The 14667-nt window shown below is 46.0% G+C and overlaps 1 protein-coding gene across 1 annotated transcript; it reads right to left on the bottom strand.

Annotated features, from left to right (window-relative positions):
• Positions 1–1638: 1638 nt before the first annotated feature.
• Positions 1639–14654, bottom strand: HDAC3 (histone deacetylase 3). The gene is made up of 15 exons (XM_043465239.1): positions 14500–14654; positions 14310–14392; positions 12841–12983; positions 10479–10560; positions 10292–10348; positions 10111–10166; positions 9590–9723; positions 9030–9110; positions 8576–8649; positions 8355–8419; positions 6946–7035; positions 6769–6827; positions 6439–6518; positions 5975–6132; positions 1639–2287 (listed from the first exon to the last, which is right to left on the bottom strand). Exons 1-15 carry the CDS (start codon positions 14552–14554, stop codon positions 2218–2220), a joined length of 1287 nt encoding a protein of 428 aa, XP_043321174.1. The 5' UTR covers positions 14555–14654; the 3' UTR covers positions 1639–2217.
• Positions 14655–14667: the final 13 nt, after the last annotated feature.

Below are 14667 nucleotides of genomic sequence, written 5' to 3'. Positions count from 1 at the left end.
CACACGAAAAAATAAAGTGATAGCTACCATTTATGTGCCAAGAAGAGAGCTTGGTTCAGGGCCAGTGCTAGAGCAAACTCTACTAGCTTTGGAGTTCAATTACCTAGTTCTAAATCCCAGGTCTACTATGTTCCATGTTCCTAATCTGGAAAAACTAGTTATTGCCATTGCTGTGCCTGAAACTTAATAATAGTTAACCATTTACCATACACTTGTTCTATGCCAGACCCTATGCAAAAACACAAGTATTTTCTTACTGAATCTCCACAGTGGCATGTGACAGATTCCACTAGTCTCACCATTTTAAGGACAGGAAATTTGTACAATGACAACTGAAGTGACTTGCCCAAGGACACATAATTGACAAAAAAAAAAAAAATTAAAACCAGGTTGGTCTGATTGCCAAGCCCTGTGTTTAAAAAGGATTCCCTACTGACATGAAGAACTAACTGGAAAAGACCCTGATGCTGGGAAAAACTGAAGGCAAAAGGAGAAGGGGACAACAGTAGGAGAAGGGGACAACAGATGGTTGGATGGCATTACCAACTCAATTAACGTCAGTTTGAGTAGGCTCTGGGAGTTGGTGATGAATAGGGAAGACTGGCATGCTGCAGTCCATGGGGTCCCAAAGAGTTGGACACAACTGAGCGACTGAACTCAACTGAATTGACATAAACCAAACTGAGTGAAAAGAACAGGCATTCTTCAAAAGTGTTTTCTTTGCTCTACTAGCTTGACTCTTCCCTCACCAATTTCCTCTATTCTCCCAGCTACATCTGGTCCCTTGTGTGAAAAGCATGTGGCACCCAGTAGGCCTTCAAACTCTGGACTTAATTATCTTGCTCAGAACCAGCAAAAGATTTCAACTGCATGTTCCTGGAGGACAGCCAGTGACTCACTAGGGAGCCACCAGCGCTCAATCTAGGGTCTGGTATGTTACAAGGAGTCTGCCAAAATGGCTGGCTCCTAAATCTGACCTTCAGCTTTTACCTTTCACTTTCTAATTGCCTGATGGAGAGTTGCATAGGACTGCCCAGCGCACATTTCAAAATCAATTTGTCCAAAACAGTCCCAAACAGCTACTTACTTTCTAAGCTAGAGTGTTGAGAAACAGACAGGATCAAAGCATGGAAGGAGTGATCCAGGTATTACTCTTCTTTCCCATACCATTGTCTACATCTACTAAGGCATTTCTCTTCCTTCCTACTGGACTGTAAACTCCAGGGAAGAGTCCGTATTTGTGGCTACTATAGTATCCAGCATCATTCTTCACATAAACAATGAAGATAATGAGCAACTGCTTATATCAGGCACTGTGTTAAGTACCTGATGTGTTTTCTCAGTGTATCTTAACTAGCATCACCAATCCAAACACCCAGGACTAAAAACCTGAAGTCATCCTCTATTCCCTCTCTTAAGCTACTAATCTGCCCAGGTTTGTCTAACTCTTAATTAAATGCTCTATTAATGCCCCATATATGAGTACAATAATCCATGTAGAATCCTTATGCACAGGTACTAATGTAAGGTAAGTGTTAACTATGTTAACTATGACTTTTATTATATACATCATCATCCCATTTCCTCTCTTCATACACAGGCAGCTAGTAAGAAGAATATTCCTACAAAGGCAAAAGGTACAAAAAATACCAACTTGGTTTATTGGATAAAAAGAGTGGTAAAATGGACATAAAACCAAAAGTCAGAACAAGACGTTTTCACATCCTCCCCCATCTCAAAACCGTACTTCCCATCATCTGGGCTAGGATGTTAAGGAGCCAGAGCCCCCTAAAATCCTTTACTCTTCACCTGCACTGGAAGCAAGGCCTGTAGTAGGAGAACCCAGGAGAGGAGGAGGTCAAAGGCAACCTTACTCCTGTCTGCCCCTTCACTCCTGAAGTCTCTGGATTGGAAGGAAGTAGGGAAGGAATAAGCAAGCCAAAAGGGCTAGGACTGGCCTCTAGGGCCCAAGCCCAGGCTTTCCTAGAGATGGCTATCCTTGTCCCCATTCTATCCTTAATAGGTACCATTCTCAGGCCTTGAGGGAGAGAAGAAAGGGGTTGGTTCAAGAAACAGATGTGGTCTCCAAACCCTCCCCCAGCACTGGTAAAAGCTCTGAAAGTAACCTGACCAGGGGTGGGAGAACCACACTTTTTCCCTCCCACCCAACCAAGAGGTAAAAAGGAATTCCTGGGGACATAACAAGCCCAGCTCCTCCTAAATCTCCACGTCGCTTTCCTTGTCATTGTCATGATCTCCATCATAGAATTCGTTGGGTGCCTCTGGCCTACAAAGCAAGGGAAGAGAGAAAGAGAGGTCAGGCTCCCACTCTCCAAAGTTCAGTCTTCTCCCATATAGGCACCCTGTCTGGAGCCACTTCTCAGGCCCCCACTGTCAGGGAACCACTCCTCTCCTTCTGTTGGTAGAGACTGATTGCTATTCATTCATCCACTCAGGTAGTCAATAAACATTTACTGACAGACTACTCTGTGCCAGACACTGTCGTAAGCCTTAGCGAGACAGGAGAGAATAAACCAGATGACATTTCTGCCTATCTTCAAAAAACTTACCTAATAAATGAGACTGACAATAACTAACAAAGTAAAAACAAAAATTTCACATGGTGGAAAGCACTATGAATAAAATGAAATAAAAGGATGTGACTAAGAGTTACAGGAGAAAAAGGGTAAAATTTCAGACAAGATTATTAGGAACAGCTGTTCTGACAAGGTAAGACCTGAAGACTAACAAGAAGCTGGACAGGCAAACATCTCAGGAAGACCACTTCAAGCTGTAAGAAAACCAAGTACAGAAGTTATAAGGTTATGAGGAAGACAGGTGAGAAAAGTGAGAGAAGGAGGTCAAGACAGCTAGAGGAGAGAGAGTCATTAGAAATGAGACCAGGGACGAGGGTAAGGGCCAGCATGCAGGGCCTTTTAAAGTCATCATCAGAAATTTGGACTTTCTTCTAAGTGCAAGGGAAAGGAGCATTTCTAGCAGAGAGGTGACATATTATAAACCTGTATGTAGTGGGTGAAGGGATATGAAAGCAATACAAGACCCAATATGTACCCAATTCTGATTTCTTTTTGGAAAACTGTTCTCTGGGAGAACATGAATAACTAAGTTATCTTGCCCACAGCTGTTAACTGAGAAAGAAGGGAGAAAGTCATCAAAGAGAAGTTGGGGAACAAAATCAGGAAAGGCTCCCTCTGCCTGGAGAGCAAAGTCTCAGTTACCTCTAAGTGGACAAGGGTTAAAGGTGAGGAGACTTGGGTTTGAGTCTCAGCCCTGGTATTTAACTAGCTGTGAGAACTTCGGAAAGCTACTTAATCTCTCTGAACTTTAGATTCCTCTTCTGTTAATTTAAGAATCGCACCTCTCAGGGTTGTCGGATGGCAAGAGAATGATGACTTGATGGCACTGTATCATGTATAATTTAATATAAATATCATATCCTATATAGCTGATATGCTACAAGCATCAAAGACAAGGAACTCAGTGGATAGTCCAACAGTAACAGGGCTTAGGACAGGAAGAGGCCAGAGGCTTCTGCTGGCTGTTGAGAACAGGCTGTATAATGTAGAGGCAAGGCCCAGGTACCAACCTGGAATCACAGATGAAAAAAATAAACTTTTCTAAAAGGAAGAAACTGAAAAACAGATTTTTAAGAAGATCAATTTCCAGAAGTCAAGCCTCAGAGACCTGGAGAAGCTGAGATTGAGATGATGGGTCAAAAAGGATCCCTGAGGCCAGATGTTTAGATACATCCTCAACCAAGGGAGGAAATGAAGGGGTACACATGGAGGAGAAGGGCTGGAGTGGTCCCAAGAGTCTAAGCTGTAAAGCCCAGGTCCAGCGGAGAGATCTGGAAGTATGAACTCTTAAGACAGAGAGAAGATTCTGGAAAGGACTGAGAAGCCCATCAGACTCTGCAGCAGAGTCAGCTCAGACTTCTTAACAGTGCGTGGGAGCAGGACCAGGTGTCCTGCAAACATCCAGCTGTGGTTATCCCCAGTCACGTAAGGAAATCTGTTCTCTATTAAATGCATCTGTTTCTGCACTTCTGAGTTCTCTTGTCTTTTTCCTTCATTTTTCAGAAAAGCTTGTTTCAGCTTTTGTGGTTTTTTTAAGTCTATTCTGGTTGCTTTTTCCCCTAATTTAGTGCATCTGTAAATATTTTAATATGTATCTCAGGAAGGTAAAGATATTAAAAAAGACACACATACACACAATACAACTATCACACCTGAAAAAATTAACAGAGGAAAGAAATCCAAGGGCCTTACAAGAGCAGTATATGTGCAGTGACCTGTCCAGCTTGTAATCTGGAAAGAGTCAGTAAAATGCTGGCAAGAATATAAACTGTTATAGACTGTCTGGAAGGCAGTTTGGCAACAAATAAAAAAAAACTTTACTGCACACAGCCTTTGACCTAGCAACAACAAGTCCAGGAATCTAACCCATTCAAGCACTCAAAGACGTACATACACGGGGATTCGCTGCCACACTCTTTGTAACAGTGAAAAAAACAGGAAATAATGTAAATAACTGTCTATGGCACTTGGTTTAATTATAGCTATGTCCACACAATGGAATATTATACAGCTAATTAAATAACAAAGCAGATTTATATATATATATTGGCACAGAAAGATACACTAGTAAAAAAAAAAAACTTGGAAATTGTAGAACATGTACAGAATGATCTAACTTTTATTAAAAAAAAAAAAAAAGACTGCACAACATTGAAAATGAGTGTATGTATGCCCTTCTGTTTATACATAAATGTTGAACAGTGCAGTTGTCATCTACAGAAACTGTAACATGGACTTAGAACTGGACATGGAACAACAGACTGGTTCCAACTCAGGAAAGGAGTACGTTAAGACTGTATATTGTCACCCTGCTTATTTAACTTATGTGCAGAGTACATCGTGAGAAACACTGGGCTAGATGAAGCACAAGCTGGAATCAAGATTGCCGGGAGAAATATCAATAACCTCAGATATGCAAATAACACCACCCTGATGCCAGAAAGTGAAGAACTAAAGAGCCTCTTGATGAAAGTGAAAGAGGAGCATGAAAAAGTTGGCTTAAAACTCAACATTTAGAAAACTAAGATCATGGCATCCAGTCCCATCACTTCATGGCAAATAGATGGGGAAACAGTGGAAATAGTGACAGACTTTATTTTCTTGGGCTCCAAAATCACTTCAGATGGTGACTGCAGCCATGAAATTAAAAGATGTTTACTCCTTGGAAGAAAAGTTATGACCAACCTAGACAGCATATTAAAAAGCAGAGACATTACTTTGCCAACAAAGGTCTGTCTAGTCAAGGCTACGGTTTTTCCAGTAGTCATGTATGGATGTGAGAGTTGGACTATAAAGAAAGCTGAGCACAGAAGAATTGATGGTTTTGAACTGTGGTGTTGGAGAAGACTCTTGAGAGTCCCTTGGACTGCAAGGAGATCCAACCAGTCCATCCTAAAGCAGATCAGTCCTGGGTGTTCATTGGAAGGACTGATGCTGAAGCTGAAACTCCAATACTTTGGTCACTGATGTGAAGAGCTGACTCATTGGAAAAGACCCTGATGCTGGGAAAGATTGAAGGCAGGAGGAGAAGGGGATGACAGAGGATGAGATTGTTGGATGGCATCACCGACTCAATGGACATGAGTGTGAGTAAACTCCGGGAGTTGGTGATGGACAGGTAGGCCTGGCGTGCTGCAGTCCATGGGGTCGCAAAGAGTCGGACATGACTGAGCGACTGAACTGAACTGAAAAGTTTTACAATAAATGTATGTCACTTACATCATTAAATCAGGGCAAAAAAAAAGCATGGGATGGTTGCATACTGAAGAAGGTAAACTGAGGACAATTAGACTAATGCTGTCTAACTTACTTTTCCCCTCTTACTTTTTCCCCCAAAGCTTGCTGGAATTCCCTCCTCTTATGTCCCTACTCCAGACCTGCTGTAGTTTTCCTCGGGACCCCTCTCCTCCGCATCAGCCTCATCAGTCCTGTCGTAGGTTAGGAGGTCTGCCGGCACATCGTGAATCTGGACGCTAGGTGCATGGTTCAGCATCTTCAGGTTTTCAAAGATTGTCTGGCGGATCTGGTCCAGATACTGGTTGGGGATGAGGAATAGACAATGAGCAGCTCCCAGTGACTCCCAGGATGTCAATGCTTGTAGTTGCCTTTTGTCCCCGCAGTCCTAGTTTCAGTCCTATTTTGCATCTTAGTTTGAATCCCCCAGCTGGTAACTGTCCGTCCTCCCAACCCTGACTGCCTGTGCTTTCACCGAGGCTGCCTACTAGCTGATAACAGAGATAGTGAGGGCTGAGATTCTCTTCCCTGGTTTCTCTGATTTCCCACATCCTGGACCTTTCCTTGGCTCCTCCACCCTTGTGCTCAGCTTCTCCAAGCTGCTGACCTGGCGTGAATTCTGATTCTCGATGCGGGTGCTGACATCTGGATGGAGCGTGAAGTCCGGGGCAAAGTACTCGAAGTATTCTTGGGGAAAAAGGAGGAGACATGATGGCTCAAATAGACACAGGCAGGTCCCAAGAGTTGCCTATCTCTTTCCTTTCCATCCAAAACACCTACATAACAGCTGCTCAACCTCTTCCCCGCTCTGGGCCCAGGGGTTTAGTCTGCAGAGCTCTGAGAAAGTCAAACTTCCCACCCGCTTTCAAACCAGGCCATTCTATGGTCTTGTGAGAATGGCCTTCTTGCTGTGGGGGCATCATGGGGTGGTCCTTACCACTATAGGGAAGCTCTTCACTAATGGCCTCTTCTACCAGCAGCGATGTCTCATATGTCCTGAAACAAACCAGGAGGGCAGGCTGAGCGAGTGGGCTGAAAGGTCCACTGGCCATTTCTCAGGGAGCCCCTAGCTCACACTGTACAAGGGAGAGGAGAAAACATGGGGCATGCTCACCAGCAGCGGGCAACATTCCGGACAGTGTAGCCACCACCACCTAGCACCAGCAGAGGGATATTGAAGCTCTTGACATATTCAACGCATTCCCTGTTAAAAGAAACCAGAGGAATGGGTGGAAGAAGTTTTCAAAAGCCAGAGAACACACTTCTAGCGACTAACTGGAAAGGGGCACAAGGAAACTAGGAATGTTCTGTATCTTGATCTTGGTAGTGAAAATCACTGAGTTACATCCCTGAGATATGTGCATTTTACTGTCTGCACGTTGTGTCTCAGTGAAATTTAAAACAGACTGCACTCTCACCTCTGTCCTGCTCAGCACCCACCCTGTTAATCAACTAGTCTCACCAATGTACCAGCAAGTGCTGTCAGTTTAGCCACCAAAATATAACTCATATCACCTACCTCTCTCCCCCGCCACCTCCTCCAACTTAGCCCCCTGTCTAAGACAACAACACCAAGAGCTCCCTAACTGGTCTTCCCACTTCCACTCCTGTGTGCCCAGTCCCACCCCAAACCTTTCTCCATTCAGCACTCAGAGCAGCGGCTTTTTTTTTTCGGCCGTGCCTCAAGGCATGTGAGATCTTACTTCCCCAACCAGGGATCAAGCCCATGCCTCCTGCAGTGGAAGTGCAGAGTCCTAACCACTGAACTGCCAGGGAAGTCTTGAGCAGTCACTTTAAAACGCAAGCTGGATCATGTCAGTTCCCTGCTTAAAACCTGTCAACAGTTTCCCAACACATCTGAAATATAATCCAGACTCCTTAGCAAGGTCTACAGGCTCTGCACGACCCCAACGCTGCCGACTTCTCAGATGTCACCTCAAACCACCTCCAGCCTGCTCTCTGTGTTCCACCTGACTGGTTTTACTTCATCTCCTCCATGACACCTTCTGCCCTGTCTCGGCATGTCTGCACGCGCTCTTCTCACTGCTTGGGATGGACCTCTCTCTCTTCCTCTTATGGCTCACTCCTTTTAGGCTCCAGGGCTCAGAATTTTGGAAAATTGCTTCCAAATCACAGTATCTAAAGTAGTTTCTCCACTGTTATCCCACATCTTAACTTTCTTTTTCTTCTATAGAGTTTATAACAATCTACCTATCTTATTTGCTTACTTATAGTTTTGCCTGTTTCCTAGGCTGAACCGTAAACTTCATGGGAGTTCCCTGACTGCCTCCCCATCTCCTAGTACAATGCCTGGAACACAACAGGTGCTTAATAAAAACCTAATGTGAATGTTGCCAACTGGGGAACGCTGCTCAAGATGACACTTCTGGTTCAAAGTACAACATGTAGCTATTTTTGAGTCCCAAAAGGAGGTGAGACCTGTTTCCCGGCTACCCCTGTTCCATGTATTGAGGCCCAAGGCCACTTGAAAACCTGGGGGAGTGGAAGGAGAGCAGTTCTCACCCGTGTCCTCTAATGCTGAGGTTGAAGCAGCCCAATCGATCACAGCCCAGAGAGTCAGCTCCACACTGAAAAAATCAAAACCCCAGGTGGCTGCAGTGAGAGAACTACTCAGAATGTCACCAATGTCCTTCACTTCCCTTCCCCCACCAGCCTAGGGATTCTCCTCTTTCCTGCTCTCTTCCCTCAAGCCTGAAGGCCTGAGGAGGCACTGACCGTATTACCTGGAGCACAATGCACGTAGGTTGGTAGAAGTCCACCACCTGGTTGATAACTGGCTGGAAAAGGTGCTTGTAACCTGGGAGAGGGCCAAAGATGGGCACCTGGCACCCCAAGGGGATGGGGAGACAGGGAACAAAAGGAAAAAGGGGGTTCAGAGAGCGTGTAGCCCAGGAAAGGGGCAACCCAAAGGGACAACCATTGGTTCCGAACTTCTGGGTGGGGAAGTTCATGAGACTTCTGGAGGGACCGATGGAAGCTAATGACCTTTTTCCCAGAAAAATGCACATACACACAATATGTTGCATACAATTTCCGGGGAGTTCATGGTCCCTCTGAAGGCCATTCATCCTGAAGGACACCTGGCCCAACAGTAGATAATACCAGGCAGAAGAGGTTAACTCAAAGAGGGAGACAGAGAAGGAGTCTAGTGAGCAAGGAGAAGACTTTAGTACGTACTCTGGTCATCAATGCCATCCCGCAGGGGTACATTGAGGCAGTAGTAGCGGCCACTCTCTGCTCCAACTTCATACATGTCACCTGTGGGGAAGAGGTGGGTGGGGGTGCCGGCTGCTTCAACCCCACCATGTACTCTGAGGGCCTCTCACTCCATCTTTGTACGTCTGCCACACACTCCCTCAAACCACTAAGTCTCTTGCAGCTTGCATTCGTTCAACAGATACTCTTGGAGGGCCTACTATGAGCCAAGCTGTGAACTAGGTATCGGGATACAACAGGAAAAAGAACTAACAAAATAAATGAAATCCCACCAAGCTCATATTCTTGGGAGACAGGCATGATTAGGTGGGAGACAGTAAACCAAACAAAACCCCACAATAAATTCAAACAGCAATCCGTGCTTGAAAAGAAAAAAGCAGAGTGATGTGACAGAGTAACAGGGTGATCAGGAAAGGTTTCTCCAAGGAGGGGCCACCTGAACTGAGACCTGAGCCTGCGGAGGAGGCAGTCATGGTAAGAGCTGAGGAGTGTGAAGGGGACAGGCATTCCTACTCCCATACCTGTGCCAGGGAAGAAGTAGTTTCCATACTTGTGGAAGGATACCGTCATGACTCGGTCAGTGAGGTAGAACGCTTCCTGAACCCCATCGCCATGGTGGATGTCAATATCAATGTAGAGAACCCGAGGGTGGTACCTAGGGTGAGGGCAAAGCCAGCGTCTGAGGCAGAGGTGAACCCCAGGAGGAAAAGCCCCCATCCCACTCCTCCCAAACACAAGGCCAGAAATTATGAAGATTCTACTTTGGCCCAAGTCACCTGAAACCTAATACCACCAGTTCCCTAAGGGCAACCCTGGGGCTCCAGCCTGGAGGCAGGGACAGGAGAGGGATGTGCAGAGAAGGCTGAAATGTGAGCAGGCAGCGGGGAATCTGCAGCAGAGCACAGGAAGAGGCAGCCTGAGAAAAGCATCAAGAACTCGGGAGAAGCTAGGGTGGGGCTGGAGGTCAGGGTCAGGGCCAGGGCAGTCTCAGACCTCAGCCAAGAGCCTAGTAAGTGGCCCCATCTCCTCCCGGGCTACTTACTTGAGCAGCTCCAGGATGCCAATCACAATGTCATTGACATAGCAGAAACCAGAAGCCTATGGTAAGATAGTATAGTGCTATTACAAAGAAGAACAATTCCTCCACCCAGCTGCCCCCCGACTGCCATCCTGACCTCCTACCCTAGCGGAGCTGTTGTCTCCCCCATTACCTCCTCACTCACCTCAAACTTCTTGGCATGGTGCAGACCACCAGCCCAGTTAATGGCAATATCACAGATCTGAAAGACAAATGCCCAACTCATAATCCTTCTCCTGCCCACCCCCAAAGCTGGGAGCTCAGGATCACAGTTAAGGCCTTGGATTCAGGGACCCACAGGAAGGGGGAAACAGGACTCAGGGTATAGTTACCTTGTTGTTCAGCTGGGTTGCTCCTTGCAGAGATGCACCTGTGTAACGGGAGCAGAACTCAAACAGCCCGGGAAACACGGGGCTGCAGGAAGAAGAGCAAGTCAGAGCCCTTTTTCCTCTGTCCACTTCCTTCCTTCACCCTTCTCCCCAGCCCAAAGCCCTACAGTCTCCTTTCTTCAATAACCCCTTCTGCCCCTCCTACATACCCAAGTTATCTGCAAATTTATTCAACAAATATTTTGGACCAAACCATATACTGAGACTTGTTCGAGGCACTGGATGGGAAGTAGAGAAGCACAGTGATTGTAGTGCTAGTTGCACAAAGAGCAATCACAGGGCCCCAGGCTGTGGGTGAGGGTGGACTTTACATTCCCAGACTATACTATAAAGTAAACTCAAAACTAGCAGGAGCAATAACACAAAAAACAAGAAAGCTCCCAAGACAGCACGTGCCTGAACAACCCAATGAGCAGGGTAATGTGTGCAGGACAGACCTCTGGGGCTGGTGTGGTCAAGAAAGCCTTCATGACATGAAGCTTTGTGGTGGCTTGAAGGCTGTGAAGGCCCTGGAGGCTGAATGGGGAACAAAAGGTATTCTGAGAAGACACCCTGTGCAGCAGAGGTGTGGGGATAAGGTTGGCAAGGTGCTCATTGCCGGCCTAAGGAGTCGGCCTCAATCCTCCAGCCCAGTCTGCTTCTATTGGTAGGCTCTTTCGGGGAAACCGATTGGTGTAGTGTTTAAAAACCTAGCCTCTGGACCTGAATCCTGCCACTGCCACTGTCCAGGCTAAGTTATCAAAATCTCCTCAAATTTCAATGTATGTACTTAATGCTTACCATCATGAAAAGGACTACTACATCTCAGGGTTGGTGTAAGAATTAAGTGGATATACCAGTAATCCTCAGCACAGCAGAGTAAATTACTCAAGAAACTGTAGCTGTTATAGGAAACTATAGGATCAACAGCCTCATTTCATCAAAAAATAAATTCAAGGAATTCCCTGGCAATCTAGTGGTTAGGACTCCATGTTTTCACTGCAGAGGGCCTGGGTTCAATCACTGGTCAGGGAACTAAGATCTTGCAAGCCAAGGCATGGCAAAAATAAATAAATTCAAAGGCAAGAAGGAAACATTAAGGGTTAAAAGTCTTAAGAGATGGAGCCACCAAATACAATATGTGGACCTTGTTTAAATCCTAATTTAAATAAATCAACTGCAAAAAAGAAAAAAATGTGAGACAACTGGAGAAACTTAAGTACTGACTGCACATTTGATGATATGAATTACTGTTGATTTTTCAGGTGTGATGATACTATGCATTTTTTTAAAGAGTATCATTTGGAGATATATAGTAACATATTTATAGACAAAAGGGAGTGACATCTCAAATTAGCTTTAAAATAACCTAACGTGGGGGACAGAGATGAAGCAAGATTAGCCATCTGCTCTAAGTGTTGTAGCTCGGTGATGGATAGATGGGGGTTCACTGTACTATTCTACTTGCAGAAATGTTTAAAATTTTCCCTAATAAATAAAAAGTTTAAAAATGAATGGAGCAGCTGGCAGCTGTTGCGGTCACTATCTTTTAGTGGATGCAGACTAGAGTGGAAGCAAGGATCATGGCTTATCTTTGTTAGCCACCTTTTCCCCACAAGACTCGGAGCTGACTTCTCATATGAAATAAGCTCAACATAAATGTGGTCGTACACTCTCTTGCTTTTTAAAACCCTCTAATGACTTCTCCCTGCTCTAGAAGTTAAAAACCCCAATTCATAATAGGGCTGTTTATTTTTTAAAGGCCCTACCTATCTCTTTAGACACAATTCAGATCACTCTTCAGATATCGTGCATGGCCTTTTTTCTGTTCCTTAAATAAGTCATACTCTGTCCTGCTGCAGACCCTTAGGGCATGTTGTCCCTACTTCCCATTCCTCCCCTCATCCTCCATCCTCCCAACTATCTTTCACCTAATTACTTCCGACTTTCTTTAGAACTCAACCCAATTTTCATCACTTCCTCTAGGAAGCCGCCACTGACCAGCGCCAGCCCAGGCTAGAAAATTCTCCCGTGTCTACCCTCTCATAGTCTGTCATGTACCTCTCCTCTAAAGGACTTAGCCCAAAGGCTTATATTAAAATTGTGTTGGTATTGTTTATCATTGCATCCCTAGCACTTAGCATAGGGCCTGGCCCATAGCCAATAACCAATCAATATTTGTTGAATAAGCAAATGAGTAAATGATGATTCATTGACAAGTATTCCCCACCCCACCCACCTACATGTCTTCCATTGCTGCCATAAGATCTCACTCAAGTATTCTCACTGAAATGCCTGGCATCAAAGGTCCCAGTTCTCCCCTTACCAGTCATCGCCCACGTTGAAGGCATTAAGGCTCTTGGTAAAGCCTTGCATATTGGTGGGGCTGACTCTCTGCAGGAAGTCGATGTAGTCCTCAGAGTGGAAGCGGCACATGTCATGCTGGGAGGCCTGGTATGGCTTGAAGACCTTGAGAGGGAAACACAAGATGAAGTCAGGCAGGGTCAGTCCTACTCATCCGGCTGAGACTGACCACACTGAGCCCAGCCCGGGGGACTGTCCAGAACCACACACAGCAGTCCCCTAGCCCCCTCCCCTCTAATCCTTGTTATTCTATGAGACAAACGTCTGTGAAGAAGAGAGACTCTTGATTAGCTTGAGAGTTTCTTATGATCAAGCCCTCTAAAGACCACTGGGCCTGGCTTTTCCTTCCTACCTCCAGCCCAGCCTTTTCTACCTTCTCAAACCTTAACTCCCTTCACCTGCCCTGTTCCCTGGATCTCCTATTCCTTATTCTCATCATACTCATCTCCCCTGGGTGCTGACTCTGTCCTCTCTCTCCTCTAAGTTCTTCTTAATTTTGGAATCAAATAATATGGGACACACAACAACCTTCTAATTAAAACCCAAGATGCCCAGGTGCTAAGCCAAAGATTTATTATCTCTTGAGAGGATCACACGCTTTAGAAATTGGACAAGAGCAAAAGATTTTTCCTCCCCAGAAAATGCTCATAGGCACACATAGGCAAACAATTTCAAGAGCCAGAGATTCAGGCATTAACATCACCTCAGTCGTTTCTATGATCAATTCACTAGTCTGTGGCTCAGCACAAGCAGTGGACACTCATTCATGCTGCTGGCTAATTCCCCTTGCAATGCACAAGGGCCGTATGTTATGATCACATATCACACTGCTATAAATTCCAAGCCAGGGACAGACAGGATGTGTATACAGTGGGAGATGGAGGAATGAGTAGTAATTAAATGGAACTCTGTGTGTGGGCGGGGGTATTCTAGATTGAAAAGGGAATATCCAGAACACCTCCTCCTGTCCTCCACACACATACACATTTACACACAGGGCTACAAAGTCCTCCCTAGAACTCTAGCTTGGCGGTGGAGAGAGGTGGCGGAGGAGAAGGGGTGGGAATGAGGGTAAACCTCATATCCAGATACACTGAGCCAGCCGCTTTCCCTTCCCTGAGGTCACAGAACTGTCCTAAGATGCAAGGGAGGGAAATACTCTGTGTCTGAAAACCAGCTCCACACCACCCTAACCATAGGCCAAAGGTTGGTCCACTTGAGGTCAAAAGGTGGCCGACCTAAAAACTAACTCTCATTAAGTCAGTGGATGCACCCACCAACATTCTGCATATGGGGGTGCTCCTGATTCCGTCTATCCACCTCCCCCCTGCCTGGGGTGGGTCACTCTTGATGCATTCAGTGCAGCCTACCTATCCCTAAGGCCGCAGCTCGTCCCCACCCTCAATCCCCAGCAGAAGCCGTGAGACTCACGATCATCTTCTTATAGAGGCCGTAGTGCAGGACCAGACTATGAGTCAATGCCAAGCGATGGGGCTTCATAGGGTGACCAGCCCCTGGGGGTGGGAGAAGAGAGTTCGTCAGTACCCATCCCTGGAGTTGTAGGCCCGGCTTCGAAACCTCCGCGTCCCGAAATCCCTCGCGTGCAATGTTGCTCCCTCACCGTAGTGGAAGTTGCCCACGTCGGGGTCGTAGAAATAGGCCACAGTCTTGGCCATGGTGCCGGCGGGACCAGGCCCCGCGCCTCCGCCGCCAGCCTGTCCACCTGCCCCACCCCCGGCCTTGCGTGCTGCGTAAGCACGCTGCCTGCCTCTGCGGAACCAGGAAACCC

This window comes from Cervus canadensis, chromosome 4 (genome assembly GCF_019320065.1).
Source record: "Cervus canadensis isolate Bull #8, Minnesota chromosome 4, ASM1932006v1, whole genome shotgun sequence".
NCBI classification, from domain to species: domain Eukaryota; kingdom Metazoa; phylum Chordata; class Mammalia; order Artiodactyla; family Cervidae; genus Cervus; species Cervus canadensis.
This window is presented reverse-complemented; position numbering and strand designations above follow the sequence as displayed.

What these genes read in the sequence shown, in the direction of transcription:
- HDAC3 (XM_043465239.1), bottom strand. Translation starts at nt 14,554, where the DNA reads ATGGCCAAGACTGTGGCCTATTTCTACGACCCCGACGTGGGCAACTTC. An exon ending in ACCATGCCAAGAAGTTTGAG is followed by an intron (nt 10,167 to 10,291) that starts GTGAGTGAGGAG and finishes ATCTTACCATAG; the next exon opens with GCTTCTGGTTTCTGCTATGT. An exon ending in CTACTTCTTCCCTGGCACAG is followed by an intron (nt 9,111 to 9,589) that starts GTATGGGAGTAG and finishes TCTTCCCCACAG; the next exon opens with GTGACATGTATGAAGTTGGA.